General features: G+C 51.2%; 1 protein-coding gene across 1 annotated transcript; it reads right to left on the reverse strand.

Annotated features, from left to right (window-relative positions):
- Positions 1-364: 364 nt before the first annotated feature.
- Positions 365-20,163, reverse strand: MCM3 (minichromosome maintenance complex component 3). Its single transcript, XM_061554197.1, has 17 exons — positions 19,961-20,163; positions 17,856-17,968; positions 16,026-16,234; positions 14,848-14,978; positions 13,981-14,219; positions 13,265-13,373; positions 12,887-13,040; positions 12,152-12,283; positions 11,127-11,335; positions 10,825-10,999; positions 10,091-10,217; positions 8,156-8,306; positions 7,093-7,233; positions 6,308-6,435; positions 5,192-5,289; positions 3,723-3,831; positions 365-2,334 (listed from the first exon to the last, which is right to left on the reverse strand). The coding sequence occupies exons 1-17, from the start codon at positions 20,027-20,029 to the stop codon at positions 2,139-2,141; spliced, it is 2,490 nt and encodes an 829-aa protein (XP_061410181.1). The 5' UTR covers positions 20,030-20,163; the 3' UTR covers positions 365-2,138.
- Positions 20,164-21,385: the final 1,222 nt, after the last annotated feature.

Consider the following 21,385-nt stretch of genomic DNA (forward strand, 5'->3'; position numbering starts at 1 on the left):
ACCGTATCGGGGAAAACATTCCTCCACTGAACTTTTTTGTTCGTTCAAAAATTATTATGAAACTCAACTTTTTTGAGTTGTTTAAAGTCGCACGAGCACGTTTGTTAAGATTCAAATCTAAGCTTAAATGTTTTTTTAAACCTCCCCCCCCCCCAATTTTACGAACTTGTGTATGCTCTCGAATCAACGTTTTTGTCTCTACAAAACAAAGCGTGGATCACCTCTCACCCACCACGCGCCTTTGATCACAATTCAACTCGTTCACAATTCAACTCGTTCTACCTCAAGTGGCCATCTCAGAGCTCCTGCAAACATCGCGGCGTTCGACTTCGCAGTGAAATGTGTTAGAAGCACAACAGCCGTAATCACGGTGAGCTTTATTTGGAGAAAAAAACAAAACACGATGAAAAGCAAAACTGCAAGAAAACACATCACGAACTTTGTTCACAAGCATAAAGTCGACGGTGAAAAATACAACACTTCATAAGGGCAGTGACATCTATTTATATCTGAATCGGTTCAAGCCTCCCGGAAAATCACGTGACTTCTGTGGCCACCCCCACACTCCGAGTCCCTCCCTTTCCCCCGCCCCCTGTGAAAACAGACGCCGCTCCGTGCAGCTCACTCCTCCCCTTCTCTCTCCCCCGTTGTCCTCTCAGCATCACCCTCTCATCCCAGACGACTTGGCCCGGTCATTCCTTCCCAACCCCTCTCCCCCTCCCTGCCCATTACTCCTCTCTTCCTACTGCTCACCTTGAGCCATGCCCTCCCTCTTGGTTCGACTCGGGGAACTTCGGTCCCGGCATCCCTTCCCTTCGCCGTTCAATCTTTCTTTATCCATTCATGTAATCCTCGACTCTACAATCCCCCCCATCCCCGCTTCCAGTTACGTGCTATAACACCATGCAGGCAGACAGGTTGACATTTAAAAAAGCTACCGCATCATCAAGCACTTGTCGTATATATTCTTAGTTTTGTGCCCAGTTGCGGTCCCCCATCCGGGCACTAGCCCAGCTCAACCCTGCCTTAGCTTCCAAGATCTGATGAGATGGGGAACATTTTGGTTGAGGGGGGGGGTGTTTCAACACTGGCGAGAAAGGTAAACCCCCTCTTTAAACTGAACGACCCATGGTTATATCTGCCGTGTAGAGAGGGGGGGGGGGGTGCATAGCGAACAAAAAAAAGATGCAAACGAAGCGTGCAATGGTACAGAAATTGGGTGTCGAAGAGCCCAAAAACATCCAACAAGCGCGGCTTCACACTCGCGTTATTCGTTTGTGGGTACAAAAAACACAATCAAGACAATTTAATTCATGTAGACACACTGCCACGGACTGTGCTCTCATATATATATATATATTTTTAGGGGGGCTCACCTTCTTTATACTAACCTGCATATAAACAAGACATCATTCTCACACTTCCCTCCCGCCCATAATCTGTAATACAGACTGCATATCGTATTACTATTAGTAGCTTCTCCCACCCCCTTCACTCCCGAACTGCAGCGGGTGAGCACATCATCAACAACTATGGCGATGACATTTCACGCAAACACTCCATCGACCGCCTCCTATCCCGATACCTCTCCATCCCTTTCACGAACGTCTGAAGTCCAATTGACGCACACACACAAACCCCTCTTTTCGACTCGCACGAGCCGAGCCAGCGCAAGACCCCTCACCGTATCACCGTACCCCGTGGTATGCTGCTGCCTGCTTTGCTGTGGCCTCACAATACACCTGGGGGGGGGGGGGGGGGGACGGGGACCCCCTTAAGCAGGGCCAGCAACAAGTGGCGGTGACCGCACGACCGTCGGGTCGGCACACGCTGCGAGCGAAGGGCGAGGCATCCGCGCGTCGCCCGGGCACGCGAGCACGCGCGTTACGTTGAAACTTCTATGCCGCCGTACACCGCCAACCGCGCCAATTGGAGGAGTCTCGACAAGTTCATCGCGTGACGACGAAGTCGGCACACGGCACGGCTTTCGCAGGGGGGAGGGAACAAAAGCACGAGTCGTTTGCGAGCCGCGTAGGGGGCTTGGCTCGGTTGCGCAGTGGAAAAAGAGACAATGGGGGGAGGGGGCGGGGCAAGGTGGGATGGGGATGTGAATGGCGAGGAGCGCTCCTCCTCAACGCTCAGATGAGGAAGACGATGTCGTCCGACAGCATGACCTGGTTGTCGTCCTCCATGCGGGCGACCGCCGCTCGCACCTCGGCGAGCGAGAAGGCGGTGTCGCCGCTGCCCAGAGCCTCCATGATGGCGGGGATGGCCACGGACTGCGAGTGCGACTTGCGGAAGACGTCCAGCAGAGCCGCCTTGAACTCCTTGAGCCTGTGGGTGGGCGGGAGGGGGGGAGAAGCGGCGTGAAATTCAAACGCAAATCGCGATGACGCTCGCGTGGAACCAAAAGAACGCGCGTGCGCACGGGGTAAACGCTTCACGGCAAGTGTTCCTCGCTAATATTTAGAGGGGGATCCACTTTCGCCGTTAACGCATCATTCAGCGCGAGGGCCGCCACACGTTTGAAACCATTGGGGTTTGACAGCAGCAGCACGATGAGGTGTTGTCACGTGTTGATTATTGTCAGGGGCTGCACGTCAGGGGCCGCACTAAAGGCTACTAGAGGGGCCACCAGTGCTATTCATTGCTTTACAACATCCGATTGCCTTCACAAGTATTTCATTGGGAGTGTGAAAGTTGACAGGTTACCCGTCAGCAAAATGCATTTGCGTATCAGAAAATGGTCCGTTTTGCTGTGGTTCGGCACCGCACGCCTGGAGTCCAGCACCGTGCGAGGAGGCAGCCAGGGTTGGTGGATCGGACTAATGACGAAACGTTGCAAGACTCCCTTCCCGTGGGCACCGAGGCTGCCGTACCCTGGCTCGCCGGCAGAATATCACCGATCTCTTCCGTGTGGGATAAGAGTGTCGCACCCTCGCATTCTTGGGTTTTTCTCCAGGTGCTCTGGTTCCCTCCCGCATGTACGAATATTCATTGGCCGAAAGCTTCTTTAATATGCAGAGAACTGCAGAGCAATTGTTGGTGCCGGCTCACCGCCTGGCAGCAGCCTTCCGGCTCGGTCTGCGGTTCCCCGGCGATTGCCAGAGCTGCGACTTTGCACGAACGGCGGTGGCATCAAATTAAACCGAATTTCATTAACGATTACATCGACAATCAACGATAGATTAAAAAAACACACAACCGATAACAATGGTCAACAAAAAAAAAACATTTTTTTCTGGCCTGGACTTTTGCAGCTGTTTTAGACTCATTTCAGGGTGCTGATTCCAAATCTGATCTCAGATTTTCTCTATCACATCTCATTTTTATGCTATCGGCATACCCCATTTTCATTGATTTTACCCGAAATTAACTCTTGTCACTTATGATTGCAAGTTGTTGCAAGTCAGTGACTGCTTTAGTGTTAAAATATGGTGCTGTATTTTTAGGATAGTGTGTTTATAATATAATTTTATGTAGATATTTTTTTTCTGCAGTTTTTATTGAAAATGCAATATTTGATATCTCAAAAACCTGATGTGATAGACAAAAACCGATGCCAGATTTGGAATCTGCATTCCAAAATTACCTTACGACCGTTGGAATACCTTACGCCAGACAAAGTGTGTTGACCAGTGTAATAGATTAACGAGCCCAAACTCCACCGCCGCGCGAGCGGCTTCGGGACGGGCAAAGCTCGCGTGCGCACGGAACGGCACCTGTCGTCCGTCAGCGAGAGCTTCTTCGCCGGTTCCGGTGCCGGTGCCTCGCTCGTGTCCATCGCCTCCTCGTCGCCCGCGGCCTGCGGCGTCTTGGGCGTCCGCGGGACTGCGACGATCGAGCGAAACGACAATATCGACGGTTTAGAGCCCGGGTGGCGATGTACGGTGTGCGAAAGGAGACCAGCATGCATGCGTACATCGAGTCACCGCAACGCCAGACGAAGATGGATGGGAGGCGGGGTGAGGGGGTGGAGGAGGTGGGGGGAGGGATGGAGGTGGGGGGAGGGATGGAGGTGGTGGGGATGACCCGTGAACGTAGGGGACAGATGCCGATTATCGCGAGCCACGTGGATTTAAGTGCACTGGTGGCACGTTGCGCAGCGCGACAACGCATCGATTAGAATGAATTCTCACGATAAACGCGTGAAATACTGCGCGCAAAAATTTACTATTTTTAACGTCATCATTATCTTCTTGGTTCTTTTGGTAAAGTCACGTAGAAGGGAAATAATAAAAATAAAACATAATAAAATACAATTCTCATGACGTTTCGGCCACAACGCAAGCAGCCGTCCTCAGGTGAAGAACAGGTCTGTCGGCAAGACAGCATCTGAATGAACACCACCAAGCTTGGCAGCGTATATTTAAGCTGGGTTAGGGGAGGAAGGGCGCCTTGACAAAAGAAAGAACCAAGAAGATGAATCCTTGCAGTCACGAAAGCTTTAAATTGAAAGTCATCATTATCATTTATGAAACGAAAACTTAACAAGACGCGCGCTTTCCCAATATCGATGAGACAGTAAAAACAAGAGGGTAAAACAGATGCGGTTCTAGCGAGATGTTAACTACCTCGCCTGGTATGCAGGTGGTCGTGGGTTCGATCCTGACGCCTGCTGTATATTTGGAGTTGGCATGTTCTCACCGTGTTTGCGTGGATCTTTCCTCGGGTCCTCCAGTTTTTCCCTCCATATTTAGAATCAACATGCATTTAGAATATTCGGCTGCTTTAAATTTAAACATAAGTCACTTAGTAATAGGTTTTTACCCTTTCAACTGGTACAAAAACTGACACCTTTATACAAGGGATCATTTTTGCAATAACCACAACACAAGCAGTCAAAATGCAAACAACAAGAATCAACTCGTTGTTTCTTGTTGTTTCTTTTTGTTTGCATTTTGACTGCTTGTGTTGTGGTTATTGCAAACATGATCCCTTGTATAAAGGTGTCACTTTTTGTACCATTTAAAAGGGTAAAAACCTATTACTATATTTTGCCACTGGTAAAGGAGGTCTCATAGTATAAGTCACTTAGTTGAGAAAGAGATAAAGTAGCTCAGTGGGCCTTACCTCGTCAAATAAACATAGTATAGCTTAGTTTTCCATTTTCCAAGACGCCCGATAGCGAGCGAATAGCGACGGGGCAGAAGGTGTACACAGAGGCGGAGCGGAGCGGACGGCCTCTCACTTTCTGGGATCGCCTCCTCCCCGTCGCTGAAGTCGTAGGGGTCTTCTCCGCCCGTTTGTTCCTTCCTGCTCGCGCGACTCGTTCCATCCGGGTGCCTCCTGGAGACACACCACCATGGGTACGGGCAGCAAGCGCCGTCTCGTATTCAATCGGAATCGGACTCTCTATTTATCCCGGGGAAATCTGACGAGCTACAAAGCTCTATTTCACAGATGTCCCAGTAGACACGACGACGGCCCGTCAGCCGCGCTCGATTCGTCCAATGCGCTCGATGTGGAAGCAATTACCAAAACGTGGGGGGTCAAGTGCGGCCGCCTACGCTGAATGTGCAATGACGAAGCATCAGCGGTCACGGTAAGAAATACGCTCGTGACAAATCACCCAAAATTGCGCACAAACTCGTCGGATCTCCGTAAATTAAGGGTTGGGACCTTCTATACCTTTTCCTGTTTCCTGTTTCGAGACGTCTGCAAGTTGCAGGGTGGGTCTCATTCACCGCTGAATCTCGGAATGGACAAGCAGTTCAGCGTTAAATGTATTGAGAGAGGCGAAAGCGCCGTTGTACTTAAAGACATCGTACTCACCGCGGATAGGACCGCACTCTACGATAGCTGCCACCAAACTGTGCCACATGCCCTCTCGCATGGCCTTGTGGGGAGCCTCGGTATCGATTACATTCGTTTCCTTAAATTGTTTTGTTCCAGTTCCATTTCAATGACGTACATGTTCGCCAGAGCTTCTCGCAGGCGGTAGGACGTGGGAGCTACGAGGTCTGGCCAGGAGATACTGTGGAAGTGCCGCGTGTCACCACTGGTATGTGTGGTGGCTTTTCTCTGGCTGCCGATTTCATCCCACACGAAGCCAAAACATACGTCCAATCGAATATGGCCAAACAATCCCAATGCAGAGGACGCGATATTACATTTTTCCAAGGTAAATAACTGCCTCGGGATTACATTAAAACGCCTAGCATGAAAAATGGGGCAAAAACTAATAATAACTTTTCAAAGTAAATTTTTGTGTGAACATTTTAACACACCGAGGTCGCCGTTGATTTGGCCGTCGCTTGCCCACAAACCAACCCTCCCCCCCCCCCAAGCTGCTATTGCGCCGTACCGTTTCCTGCGGGCACTCTGCTTCTGGCTCGTCCCGTTGAGCCCCTCGCCATCGCTCGCGTCGCCACCTTCCTCGTCGTCAATCTCCTCCTCCTCGTGCCGCTTCTTCTTCCGCTGCTTCTCCAGCACCTTACAGGGGAGAGAGGGGAGGGGGGTGGGAGCGCAGCGACGCGTCAGCACCCTCGATGACGAGTTCACATCCATCACGGTTGTTGTGCGCAAGGCCCAAAAAAGCCCGAAACGCCAAGGGGCCAGCAAAAGAGATTGCACCGTGTACGTGTGTATACGTACAAAGTGGGCACCACGGTGACTAAGAGATGTTAACTACCTCGCCTGGTACACAGGAGGTCGTGGGTTCGATCACGACCCTGTTTTGAGTTTGTGTGTTCTGCCCGTGGTCGCGTGGATTTTTCTCCGGGTCCTCCGGTTTTTCCCTCCAACATTTATGAACGTGCGTTTAGAGTATTTGGCTGCAATACATTTGCAGGTGATGAGCCACTTCGTTGAGGTTTCCATTTGTGGCCAGGTCGCTTATGAAAAAGAGCTACATAGCTCAGTGGAGTCTTACATGGTAAAAAAAAAAAAATCTAGATTTGAAGCTTTCGTGACTGCAGGAATCCATACTCTTTGGTTCTTTTGGCAAAGTCACGTAAGTAGAAAAATAATAGATCACGACGTTTTGATCGCGGTGGTTCTCTGCAGTCGGTGCACGTGCGAGCGCATGCGCACCGACTGCAGAGAACGCGTGCGAGCGACCGCGTGTGAGCTCATGTCCGCAAGTGGCACCTTCTTGAAGTAGGCGTACTGGATGAGCTCCACGGCCGCCTCCGCGTCCTGCAGGGTGATGGTCTTGCTCATGCGCGCCTTTGCGTGCGCCGTCGACAGCCGGATCATCGTCTCCAACGTGCGAGCCGTCACCGGCATCGTCTGCGCATGGCAGCAAAAGCGGCAACGTCAGCCTTTACAAACCGGGTCCTCCGGTTTTACCCCTCCACATTTTATAAACGTGCGTTTACAGTATTTGGCTGCTATACATTTACACGTGATGAAGCCACTTCATTGTAGGCAGATCACTTCTGATCATTTGTGGCCAGATTGCTCAGTGGGCCTTACCTGAAACAATAAAAGTGCTTTAGTTGTTAGCTACGTTAGGGTAAGAGGCAAACGTAGGAGAGAGAGACAGGGTGGCCACGGCACAACCAACAGTGCTTGGGCACCCGGAGAGTAATGCAATGCAGTGGGCGATATTTGGCCCCAAGAGCTAATGACTCACACTATGCACGTGTGTATGTTGAACTTCTTTAGCACCGTACGTAGCCAACCATGCTAATCGGAAGTGCGGGGGTAAGGACAACAAACTAAAGTCAAAAATCTGTTCTAGATTTGAAGCTTTCGTGACTGCAAGGATTCATATTCTTAGGTTTTTTTTTTGGTAAAGTCACGTAGGTAAAAAATTAAAATTAATAAAAGTAAAATAAAAATAAAATCACGACGTTTCGGAGGCAACACAAGCCTCCGTCTTCAGGTGGAACCGTCACAGCACGATAGCTGTATCAAGTACATTTCATTTTAATTTTTTACCTACGTGACTTTACCGAAAAAAAACCTAAGAATATCAAAAATCTGTTCTAAAAGAATTGAGTTATGAATCTAATTAAAAAGTGCACAGCTTCAGTTGCATTCCTAATACGAGCGTTCCAGACGGCCGCAGAAGCGCATCTGAAAGCGAAATCCACAAAGCATCGCCACCACCGCTTCAACATTCACACCGCAGCGCCCAGGCCAACGCGGCCAGCAGCCGCACGGGCGGGCTGCTGGCGGGGCCCGCGGCACCGGCGGTGGCACCCACCCTGGCCACGTCGGCGCTCATCTGGTCGAGGCTGCGCAGCTTGGAGTACTCTTCGGCGATGAAGTCGGCCGATTCTCGCGTGAGCACGGGCTTGATGATCTTGGCCAGGTGGATGTACTTGCGCATGAACTGCATGCTCACGATCTTCTCCCTGCGCACGGGTGACACGCGTTGGGGGGGGTGCCGACGCGGCCGTCGCTCGTCATTTGGCATCGGCAACACCGCCGCAGTTTAACCGCTTGTCCTGCTGGAGTCAAACTAGGATGAACTGCACCACAGTACAGGCGACCCCCGACTTACGATGGCTTGACTTGCGACCCCCTCGCACCCCCTGCAACGACCTTTCTCATAGTCGGTAAGACACCCAAAGTAACGACCAAAACTCGTATCTACGACTCCCTAACGACTGCTACCGACGCAGAGTCTGCGCATATCGTTACGGGTAATCCAGTCCATCTTCTTGTTTCTTTCGGTAAAGTCACGTAGAAGGGAAGTAATAAAATAATAAAAATAAAACATAATAAAACAATTCTCACGACGTTTCGGCTACAACGCAAGCAGCCGTCTTCAGGTGAAGAATGGTAGTGTCTCATTCTTCACCTGAAGACGGCTGCTTGCGTTGTAGCCGAAACGTCGTGAGAATTGTTTTATTATGTTTTATTTTTATTATTTTATTACTTCCCTTCTACGTGACTTTACCGAAAGAAACAAGAAGATGAATCCCTGCAGTCACGAAAGCTTTAAATCGAGGGTAATCCAGTATTAATACAGAGTTTTTGTCAGAAGGATAATTGGATTACTAGTTTTTAGCACACGCCGGTCGATTGCTCGGCCATACAACGCTCGCATTGAAGCTGTATTTGTCACACGGATGATGGTCCCCAAGTCTCCCGTGAGGCACGAGCAAAGCAGCAGCAACCGCAACAACGCGACAACGTCGATATTGCAGAGAACGAGTACAGGGTCCCGTGAGGAATATCGCACGGCTGACGAACCACGCGTGGGGGGGGGGGGGGATAAAAGGGGAAGGAAAAGAACAGCGCAAATAAATATAATGAGAGCAAGAGGCGTCAAGGGGGACAAAAAAGGTACATTATGAGGCCTCCTTTGCAGGATCAAAATATACTAAGAGGGTTTTTCTCCTTTTTTCTGGCAACAAAACTGACACTTTTTGCAAGGAATCATGTTAACATTAAGCACAATACTTGCAGTCAAATGCAAACAAAAAACAATACTCTGAAACTGATTGATCCACATCAGAGACAGCTTTTCTTAGAGCCTAGTCTCATATGACTGCAAGTATTGTGGTTAATGTTAACATGGTTCCTTGCAAAAGGTGTCAGTTTTGTTGACAGAAAAAAAGGGGAAAAACCCTATTAGTAAAAAGTTACAGTTTCAATTAAAAAGTTAGGGACAGGCGCAAGTAAGCTGTGTGTTGTAATTTAACAGGGAAATAAAGAGAGAGGGAGTGAAGGAGGGAACCAAGCTACAGATGAGCGGCAAGGGAAGTCGGGAAGCGTGGAGCGGCAACGCGGAGAACACTTTTGACCCAAGGAAGGCTCGGCCCAAAAAAATTAACCCGTAAAAACAAAATTTTTCACTATAAATCCTTTATATGCGTGGCGGCTAGAGTCCTCTCGTCCTCTGGCTTGAGATGGCTGCCACCTATGGGTCAGATGATTGCCTGCCACCATTAAGCAATTGGTAATTAAATATAATTTTTTTTTTCCTAAAAGTGGAAAATTTTGGAAAATTTTTTCACGAAAATAGATTGTCACGCACAATGAGTCTGTGTGCAAAATGTCAGCTCGATTGGATCACGGGAAGTGGGTTAAAAAACGGACCGAAAGATTTGCACGGTCGTAAGCGCGCAAGCAAGGAAGCAAGCGAACTTAATATAAAAGATTTAAAATTTGACGCAAAGGTGCAACGCACTTGCGGCGGCTGGGCCCGTGCAGCAGGTTGTCGTGCTTCTCGTAGACCTGCATGCTCCGCTCCTCCTCCTCCACCGCGTCCGGGTCCTCCGTCGCCAGGATGTCCACCGTGCTCCCCAGCGGCATCGCTGCGCACAATGTGAGCACGCGTCAACGTGCGTTGTTGTATGTGCGTTGTGTGTGTGCGTTGTGTATGTGCGTTGTGTATGTGCGTTGTGTATGTGCGCGTGCGTATGCAAATGTCATATGTAGCCCATGTTTTACGCGTATATGGCCCATTCGTCTCGAAGCGATAAATAGATTAATTCGATTTTAATGTTAAGCTCAGTCTGGGCGCATTGCAGCATTATTATTGGATAAACACGCAGCTGTGTGCGTGTTAACGATTAGCATGGTTGGCTACGTACGATGCGAAAGAAATTCAACATACGTAGAAGATAAATGTTCATATAGCGGTTAGCTGGCTGCTCTACGAACCCGGCGACCAGAGTTCGAATCCTGCTCATGCCCAACACCATTGACGATGATCTGAACCGGTCCAGGGCCTCACCTAGGTCGACTCAGCCTCAAGCGAGTAACTGGTGTGATGTTTAAACATCGGCAGTCGGGGAAAAAAAAGGCTCGCCACCCACCCCCTCGTGCGCAGTGCCGGCCTTCGGAGGTGCTACACGGGGGTTCTTTGTCACGTGTGGCCAACACTTGGTACGCATAGCCGGAGCGCGCGCGTGCTCTCACCGTCGCCGTCCTGCTCCCCGACCGCGCGGTAGCGGTGCATGCGCAGCACGTGGTCGCTGATCTCGCGGTCGTACTCGGGGTCGGTCTGGTCGAGCACGATGAAGAGGAGGTCAAAGCGAGAGAGCAGCGAGTCCTGCAGCCCGATGTTCTCCATGGGCGTCTTGTACTGGTCGTACTGCACGCGCCGACAATGACGAGCACACACCACGCGCTCAGCGCGACGGGACGGCGCGGCGCCACGCGGCTTGGGTGTGCTGCGGTGCCGGGGGTTGTGCGGTGCGGGACTGGGACGCGCGTCTCACCCGCCCGTAGATGGGGTTGGCCGCGGCGAGCACGCTGCAGCGCGCGTTGAGGCGAGCGTGGATGCCGGCCTTGGCGATGGTGACGCGGCCTTGCTCCATCACCTCGTGGATCGCCGTGCGGTCCATGTCCGTCATCTTGTCGAACTCGTCGATGCAAACGACGCCGCGGTCGGCCAGCACCATGGCGCCCGCCTCCAGGCGGCGCTCGCCTGGTGCACGGCAAGTACAAGCGTCAGTACAAGCGCGAGTACAAGCGTGCGTACACACACGAGTACTAGTGCGTACACACAAGTACTAGTGTGATTACAAGCGCGAGTACACACACACCCATTGCCCATTCCCTTCTTCCCTCCACTCGCCCCTCCACTTCGTCTCGTCCCTCCCCTACCCTTTCGTGATCCCCACGTCACCTCCATCGCGGGTCACTCAGTCCTCAGACCTTGCTCGACAAGCTCAAGTGGGGAGTGGTGGTGGTGGGGGGAGCAGTGGTGGTGGGGGGAGCGGCGGTGGTGGTGGGGGGAGCGGCGGTGGTGGTGGTGGGGAGCAGTGGTGGTGGTGGGGGGAGCGGCGGTGGTGGTGGTGGGGAGCAGTGGTGGCGGTGGGGGGAGCGGCGGTGGTGGTGGTGGGGAGCAGTGGTGGTGGTGTGGGGAGCGTGATGGTGGGGGGGAGCAGTGGTGGTGGTGGGGGGAGCGGTGGTGGTGGTGGGGGGAGCGGTGGTGGGAGCTGTGGTGGTGGGGAGAGCGGTGGTGGTGGTGGTGGGAGCTGTGGTGGTGGGGAGAGCGGTGGTGGTGGTGGGGGGAGCGGTGGTGGTGGTGGGGGGAGCGGTGGTGGGAGCTGTGGTGGTGGGGAGAGCGGTGGTGGTGGTGGTGGGAGCTGTGGTGGTGGGGAGAGCGGTGGTGGTGGTGGGGGGAGCGGTGGTGGTGGTGGGAGCTGTGGTGGTGGGGAGAGCGGTGGTGGTGGTGGGGAGAGCGGTGGTGGTGGGGGGAGTGGTGGTGGTGGTGGTGGGGGGAGCGAGCGTCGCCTACCGGTCTCCTGGTCGGTGGTGACGGCGGCGGTGAGGCCGACGCCGGAGGAGCCGCGGCCCGTGGTGGGGATGGCGCGCGGCGCCGTGTGCAGCACGTAGCGCAGCATCTGGGACTTGGCCACCGACGGGTCGCCTGGGGTCGCATAGGGCGACAAAGTGACCACTCCGAGACAAAGACAAGACCCCCCCCTGCCTCCCCCCGCATTGGGGCCAGCGCCGTTAGCGAGCACCGATGAAGGCCAACACGGCACACGGGAACACAAGGTTGAGAGCTATTTATTTCGACCTTTAATTAAGGCGTGACCTGCAATTAAGGTGCGATTGTCATACTTGCCAGGAAATAAAATACCCAACGTAATATGCCGCTGCGGTATTCGCGATAAGTTTTGCAAAAATGAAGATGCGACCTCGTATTGCACAACATTTAAACCAAAGTAAAACTGGCCACAAATGAAAGCTCAGCGAAGTGGCTTATCACGTGGAAATTTACAGCAGCCAAACACTCGAAATGCATGCCGATTCTAAATGTGGAGGGAAAAACCGGAGTCCCCGGAGAAAAATCCACGCGACCACGGGGATAACATGCAAACTCCAAATATAGAGGCGTTGGGATATAACCTACGACCTCCTGCATACCAGGCGAGGTAGTTAACATGTCGTCACCGTAACGCCCATATCGGAGTATCGCAGCAGCTCTGATTAACGCAGAGCCTCGAGCATCCACCGGGCTCATTACCGATGAGCAGCACGTTGATGTCCCCTCGGATTCGAGAGCCGTTGTCCAGGATCTTCTCCGTGCCTCCCAGGAGCAGACAGAGCACGGCCTTCTTGATGTACTCGTGGCCGTGGATGCTCGGAGCGAGGGACTTGGACAGCTGGTCAAAGATGTTCTGTAACGGTACGAGAGCAAACGTCGCATTGGTGTGCGCAGGGGAGCGCAACAAAGACATAAATCCACTCCCACCCCCCCTCTCCCCGTGTAGCCTTTAACAGACTGTATGGGCCAAGTGCTGATTAAATGCTATAGGCATTGTCTTTGGGCATTCAACGTATACATCTCAATAAAAGCTTTGATTCTGATATTCTGTCACCAATCCTACGCCGGGGGCCTGACCTTTGAGTGAGTCTTGCTGAACGTTTTGATCTTGTTGACATCTTCCCCGGAGAAGGTAGGGACCACCTCCTTGTTCATCTGCTTCACGTTGTTACCGATCAAAATGGTCCTGGGTGGAACGAAAGCGGAGCGGAGCGGGCGGGAAACGACAGAAAAACCGTTATGCGTCAAGGGAAATAAATAAATAAATAACAAGCCACAAGTAAAAGACACGCGGCGCATCGCAGCGAGCATCATGACGAACATCATGGGCAGTGTAGATGCAGAGCTACAACTACGATTTCACATTGAAGTGGGTCAAGCCAAACAACCTCATCAGGAGAGGCAGAGTGGATCGCCGCGATGTCTCCTTCGTATTTGTGGATCGGGGCATTGCGGCGATATAAATTTTCAATTTGTGCATCAAGTATCCACATCTGCAATAGTTCGTGCAGTGGATGCGGTTTAGGGTGGACCATGAGCTTCGTGGAACATCAAACCCAGGGTTCGTCTGCGTTGGGGTCTTTCACAAAGTGCATGTCATCAGGGAGGTATTTTGAACTCCATTCAACCTCTCCAAGCTTCATCGGGGTTTAACTTTGCACCGCTGAAAGTTAAACGCAAACCACCGCGAGTTGAACCCCGAAAGACCTCACAAATCGGACGGCTATTGCGGCGGCATCAGCAACGCGAATCGTCAGATCACCAATCTCCCCCTGGACCGGGGGGTCACTCACCGGAAAGTGCCCGACGTGTATCCGGCCTTCTTGCCGGGCAGGCAGCGGAAGGTGCCGATGACCTGCACGCGGTCGCCGGGCTTGCAGCGGTCCACCAGGTCGTCGTCCAGCACCACGTCGGCCGAGCGGGGCAGCTGTCCCGCGGGGGCCTTCTCGGGCATCTCCTGCAGGCTGATGGTCTGGTGGTCGCGGTAGACGGAGAGGCCGTACTCCGTCTCCAGCGGGTTGCTCTCCTCGTCCTGCCGGTGAGGTGGGGGGGGAGGAGTGGGGTTGGCGGGGATCAGATGGAGAGGTGAAGGTGGAGGAAATCGTTCGACAACACTCGGGTTTAACCACGCACAGGTATTCATTTGCTCTCAAGAGAGTATGATTCAGAGGTGCGGGAAACCATAGAAAAGCAAAAAGGCACTAGATTCGGTGGCAAACCATTGCCCGAAATCCGTGGCCCTATATGTTTGGCCAAATAAGCTCAGAAAAGTCATGCATATTCTTGGTGATGCACATGCGTTTGTCCATGAAAGAATTCAATGAGCAGTACGGCAGATGACCTGTAATGGTCAGGGCAAATGCGTTTGTGTATGTCCGACGGGTAGTTTTGCGTTGGCATTTTGCGAAGGGTCCTTTTTGCTGTGGATTTTTGTCTGAAGAACACTTTGATCAATTTGTTGCGCTTTCAACAGGGCGAGTCTCTGACAGCCGCACAACTTTATGCCGAAGCTTTGTTCACGTTGAACGATCTTCACAAGAGTTGCAGAGACGGCCGTCAATGGTAATGAAACGGCCGTTGTTTTGGTAGGACGGCAAGCTGGCGATGAGTGAGAGACTAAGACACCGATTGATTTATGACCAGAACAGATGGGCGCTCACCTTGGTGGGGTAGGCGGCGCTGCTGGGGAAGGCATCGAGAGAGGTGAGGTCGCTGTACTTCCTCTCGATGGTTTTCTGGGTGGCGGGGCAGTAGTGAACACTGCGCACCACCTTGGGACGCACCAAGGAGCCTGGCCCACAACAAAACGTACAGCCAAGTGAGCAACAACGAAGACAAATCGTGCACATACATGGACTCCGTAACAACAATCCCACGAGTTTGTTGTCGGAAGTTCCAGTAGACTCACGATTATCCACGTGCGGTTTATCCGATTTTCGGATTAACCGCGCACCTGAGATTTTGACATAAATAACTCATGGATTTTCCCTTAAGCCCAAAATAATAATCTAAACACAGTTATACAATGTTACTCTTGGAAATGTTCATTACAAGTGACGTGTTTAAACCGGATGAATATGTGCACCGGTTAATCTGAAATCCACATAATCGCCTCTACAGTACAATACTGTAGTTGCATATCTTTACAACAGTGGGTGGATTTTGATTGATGTTGATTGGCGTGGTTCCGCTATCCCGCTTGGTGGGCTGAGTCTTCTGTGCGGGAGCAGGAAAGTGTTATCAACGAGCACGTGCAACACTACGTGTTAGTATTCATTACCAATCGAAAGAGTAACAATCACAATCGTAAGTTGTGCTTCAAAAACCACTCATTTATACGTAAATTAGTGGTTTTTTGGATAGAGATCCACAGAAAATTAATACTTTTTAATTATTTTAATTATCCGCGTACATTCTCCCCGTCATTAGAGTGGACAATCGAGTCTACTGTATTAAATGTGCAGTAGGAAAGCCGACGGGTATCGTTTTATAGCAATATGAACATCTTTCTTTACCTGTTAAGATTTCAAGCAAAACGTTCAAAATGAACCACGGGCACATTTGGGATTGTGAAATGTTTCACAAATAAAAAAAGATAATTTGTGATTTCCGTTTCCTTGCTTAATCAGGTTTGTGGAGCGTAGCAATAGCGCTGTGGGTGAGCGCACTGCGGTCCAAACGCCGGCGACCCAAGTTCAATTCCAGGCCACTGACCGGCATGTTATTGCAAGTCTGGTCAAAGAAACACCCATTCCTGTGGAAGCCTTCACCCGGCACTGAAACGACCACTTTCCGATAACGACGACGACTCGTTGCGGGCGGGCGGTCGCGGACTCACACTTGGTGACGATGCCCTCCACGCACACCATGTTGCCGAGGAAGCGCGAGGTGAGGGTGCGCGGCGACAGGTGTCGGGCGCCGAAGCTGCCCTCGAGCCCCACGTAGAACGTTTCGAACTGCTTGGCGTACGTCCCGTCCACGTGCCCCACGAGCTCCTTGAGCGCCTGCTGGAAGGCCAGCAGCTCCTCGAACGAGCTGTTCAGCAGCCTGAGGCACGGGGGGACACGGGACAGCGTCGCAAGCGGCGTTCAGAAGAGGCAGAAAATACAATTTCGATTTAAAGCTTTCGTGACTGCAGGGATTCATCTTCTTGGTTCTTTCGGTAAAGTCACGTAGAAGGAAAATAATAAAATAATAATGAAGTCACGTAGAAGGGAAATAATAAAATAATCATTTTTTTCAAGTACTTTCATTACTTTATTATTTCCCTTTTACGTGACTTTACCGAAAGAACCAAGAAGAGGCAGGAAATTATCGGCAACCACTAGCCCCCCCGCCACCCCCACCCCCCCCCCCCCGTTTCCATCGCTGTGGGGGGGGTCGTGGAGGGTTATTTGACCATATTTCACCAAGTGCCGAGTTGAGTTTGCTCACTGAAGTAATTTACTTGTTTATCCAGGAAGCCACACAATGAGTCCGAGGACTCTTTTGCAGGAGGGTCCTGCGTCGGGATTTCACTTTGAAGAAGTGCGCTCAGTCAATTGACGACGAGCACGTGGGAGAAAACCCACGCGTACGAAAGTAGGAAACGCTCCGTACAGACGGAAGCAGGTGGCGATTAGTCCACTTCTCCCGACGAACCAGGGTATGGACTCCTCAACACCCACGGGAAGGGAGTTTCACAACATTTGTGCGATACGCCAACCCTCGCTGCCTCCACGGAGCCGGATGAGAGGCGTGTGTCACCGCTGCTCAGAGGTCGCAACCGGGTACCCGATACCCGTACCCTACCCGATACCCGGCTACCCGTACCCGGCCGGGTACGACCCTGGTGTGGCCGGGTACGGGTAGGCCGTGAGTCACTGGTGAGTCACCGTTTGTCACTCATTTCGAGTAGGGTACGGGTAGGGAACATCTTTCTTTACCTGTACCCGTACCTTGGTCCGGCCGGGTACGGGTACGGGTAAGGAATCAAAACCCGTTTGCGACCTCTGCCGCTGCTTGGCTGAGGAGGCATAGACACAGTACAATACAACAGTGGATTTTCTATACTGCCCTCTGCTGTCCATTGCACAGGCCTGCAGTCTATAGCCTTTACAGCCCGTCAGGCACGGTGGTTGCCCATCCAATAACTGTCCAATCTCAACCCTTGCTTAGCAACGTCTGAGGCCTGATGATATCGGTCATCGGCTTCACTTAAGTAGGGAGCCATTTATTTTTACTTTTGAACCATGCAATAAGCAGAACTCGTTTTTATTTTTTATTTTACCACGTAAGGACCACAAAGCCATATAGCTCTTTTCAGACGCGACTTGGCCACAATTGATATCCCAACGAAGAGGCTTATCACGTGGGAATTTAAAGCAGCCAAATACTCAAACGCATTTTCATTCTAAACGTGGAGGGGTTAAAAAACCAGGGGACCTGGAGAGAGAGACACGCAAACTCCAAATATACGGGCGTCAAGGTCGGGATCGAACCCAAGTCCTCCCACATAACAGGCGAGGTAGTTCACATCATTCTCGTTTTTACGACGCAATATCTTTCCCATCGTTATTCAATAACTCATAAGTGTCCAGCGAACTGGACTGGTGGTCTCTGCTGGCAGGCAAAGCCCCGGTGTAGGAGGTGTGCACAGGAGCAGGCGGGGGGGGGTGTGAGATCTCACAGACTGGCCCTCTTCTCATTCTTGCGCCGCAGATCGTTGATGTTGACGACGAGGCGACACTGGTTGTCGTTAACCATGTCGCGCACTTTGCCATAGTACACCCCCTGGTCTTCCTGCGAACGCGGACAAAGGGGGAGGAGGTTACACGCGCCAGTCAAATGCAGCCTCGCCCGCACCGCACCGCGGCGCTGTTTAAAATAACGCGCTCGCAAATCGGGCAAGACCATGCAATGTCCACAGCCTGCAAACAACAGCGCGTTTAGTTAACTCCACCACCCACCTCCTTCCTGCCTTTGCTCAGTGTCGATCATATTGACGTAAACAAATCGACCACATCGATAACGTGTTGACATTTTTCGCACGTCTCTGCCTTTCTTGAGTGCCAATCATTGCTTGGTTCATCACTAGATGAACTCCACTATAAGCAATCTAACACTTCCCTCCACGGCTGAGCAATAACAACACACAGCACTGGTTCAAATGATATGTGCACTACAGTACATTATTACGTCTCGCTTTCACAGCGTCGCATATGCACCCGCCCCAACTGGCCATCCGTGTAAAAAAAAGAGCTTTATAGATCATCGGATTCCTCCACTATAAATATTCTGATTGTGAACTACCCACACCCAGTGGAACATTTTGTTGATTGTGTAACCCGTATCGGATCTAACCACGTGTGAAGACACAACACAGCTGGACGCTAAATTTAAACATCGAGTTAAATACGCGCACCGTTTAAGAGTACCTATTAAAGTCGCATGCACGGTACACGAGGGGGGGGGGTGGCCAGCACCACGCCCGGCCGCCTTTGTCTCCCTAAGTGGCGATGTGTAGACATCGCCACTTAGGGAGACAGGTGCTCATTTGAGGCCGAGTCGACCTAGGGGAGGCCCAGGACCGGTTCTGATAATCGCCACTGATGGTGTTGGTGGCCGTGAGCGGGAATCGAACTCAAATGGTCGGATTCGTCGCACAGAGCACTAACCACTGCACCACCGCTCCCCACCAACAAAGACAAAGGTCCCCCATATAGCCTTAACACACACACACACACACAGGCCCGTACACCTGACTTAATACAAAACCAGCTCATTCGTTGCGTTGTGTCCTACTTGAGTAAACGTATCCGCCACGGCCGAACATTAGCACACGGTATCAAATAACTTCACAGCTGGCTATCAAACAAGCGGTTGTTTCGTAAGATGAACGTCGAAAACGCAACTTCAGCGCAGCAGCAACTACAACAATACAAACAATGGAGTGTCAGCCCATGGTCATCATCACGATCCAGGGGCAGATAGCCATGTAGGTGTGCACTGCACGTTGTGTCGTTTGTTTCAACTTGCCACTCTCTCTCGTGTCAATATGCTCAAGTAGCGCCACATCTTCGTAAAGCCATTCTCTCCGTTAGCTCGTCCTCTCTTTCCGAACAACAACACTTTTACTTGTACAAGTCCATCCTACTACTACAACACGTGTCCAAATGGTGGCCAGTTGACTTCTCATCGCCACCGTCTGCATCTTGGTCATCATCGTCAAGTCGTCTTCCTCGATGTGGTCACTCTTTTGGGTCCAGTTTAGACGCAGCAGCGCTAATCCGTCTGCAGCAGCGATACATTTCCAGTGCCAATATCTCATCTCTGTCAGTCAGTCGGTTTTTTTTTAACATGTCCAAGTCTCGCAGGCATGCAACGCTGTACCGATCACGCATTGTTCTTAAGATGTCGTTTAATCCGCCAATTTACACTAACGCGTTGTTGTCCACCCCCTACCCGCACCTCCCATCATCACGGTTGGCTACGTACGGTGCAAAAGAAGTTCAACATACATTTAGTCAGAGACGAATATTGGGCCTCTCCAATGGACGCAAGTGCACACGAGGCAAGGCAACTTGCACTGCGCGTATTACTCAACACACACGAGGATGCACACTCCCCTACACCATGTCGCTGCTGTTCTCTGTCTGAAGCCGTCTGTGGGAGTTCGTTAATAAGACAAAGCACACGCGCTCGTATTGAATGAAGTACGGGTTTCTTTGCATAAAACGGCAGACTGACAGAGAGCGAGAGAGTAAAAAAAATGAACCCGGGGCGCGATCCTACATCATCGTCCAGAAAGTCCAGGTAGGCTCGCTTGGCTTCCCTCAGCTCCTGGTTCTCCACGTCTTCCATCTTCGCGAGAGGAAGGGTTGAGACTTTAAAGCACCGCGGAGCTCAAGAAACAACAACAGAGGAACGGGGCCGAGATGACTTGCAGCGGCAATGGACGCGGCGCGGGCCAGTGGCGGGAAAGGAAAAAAAGACGTTTCCCGCCAAATCTAGAACACGTGGACAATGACGCGCGAGGCGAGTTGCTTCTGTCTGCGTACAAGTACACAAGTGTTTGTTTCTATCTCGGCCCGGAACCGCCGTCCACCTTAGTGGAGGGAGGGGTGGGGCTGTTTAAGCCTGGGTCGAGTAAGACCACGTCAGTGGCCAAGGGCCACGTTTAAAGTACTGTACCTACAGATGACGTGCAACGCGTCACGTGTGATGTGCGGTGCTGAACAAGGAGCTGTCCGAGGCTGATCTCCGGAAAATATTTCCCTGCACATGCCCCGCCCCGGGGGGAGGAGAGTGACGTAGTGGTGGGCAGGTGGGGGATGGGGCTTTAAATATTCTGGGTGAAATTAACCCCAGCAGAGTGAGTATTGCACATGGAGGTCCAGATGTCTTGTGACCCCTCCCAAATAATTGACTCCGAACATATTTTGTGTTTCCTTTGTAAATTACATGTTTTTTTTATAAACCTTACTTTTTTTTAAACTGTTAAGTTTTAGATCATTAAATGGGAGGGGGGGGGGGTCACGTCACAGTTGGACCACTCTGTAGAACGTGTAATAAATAGTACTTTGCAAGATGCCCTGGATGTAATGGGTGATGTTTATCCTAACATTGAATCATGTTCAACCCTTCACCAGCCCATTTCTGAATCGAAGGCCTCCGAATACTGAGTCGGGCATGCTCGTTGTTTGACCATACTTCACCCTAAATCATAAGCGTCGCGGAGAACAATAAATTACAATAATATATCTTATATCTTCCCCCTCCACATAAAAACATTCTTATTTACACAACCCCATCCATCGGTCCCACGGCTTCCTGGGAATGCATCATTTTAGCAGCATTTGTTCAATACAAGCAAACGTGGGACCGGTTTTCACACCGTGTCTCATCAGCAGTCAGACTTGCTTGAAAACAATGCTGGTGACCTCGTCACGTTATATGTAAAGGTATTTTTATTTTTGAACGTGTGGGGTTCCTGGTTGCACGCAAGCATAAATCATGCAGAATAAAGTACAACACAATCAGCCCGCTAATCAGGGCGGGTTTGTGAAGTTGGCAACGTCTGGACTGGTTCCGATAACGCCACAGACGTTTGTCACGATCGGAAACCGTCACACAAGGCACCAATGCTTGATTACAATTCACTGAAAGGACACGAGCTCAACAATGATGTGTGTAACGAGCGCTGTATTTGACATTAAA

The sequence above is a fragment of the Lethenteron reissneri genome, chromosome 19, assembly GCF_015708825.2.
Source record: "Lethenteron reissneri isolate LAM-NWPU_2019-01 chromosome 19, ASM1570882v1, whole genome shotgun sequence".
In the NCBI taxonomy this organism is placed as follows: Eukaryota; Metazoa; Chordata; class Hyperoartia; order Petromyzontiformes; family Petromyzontidae; genus Lethenteron; species Lethenteron reissneri.

Excerpts from the sequence above, each read along its gene's own strand:
- MCM3 (XM_061554197.1), bottom strand. The coding sequence starts at position 20,029 with ATGGAAGACGTGGAGAACCAGGAGCTGAGGGAAGCCAAGCGAGCCTAC. Across the intron at positions 11,000-11,126 it reads CCAACCCCATCTACGGGCGG|TACGACCAGTACAAGACGCC; the intron begins GTGAGACGCGCG and ends CGGCGCGTGCAG. Across the intron at positions 3,832-5,191 it reads GGAGGAGGCGATCCCAGAAA|TCCCGCGGACGCCCAAGACG; the intron begins GTGAGAGGCCGT and ends CGATCGTCGCAG.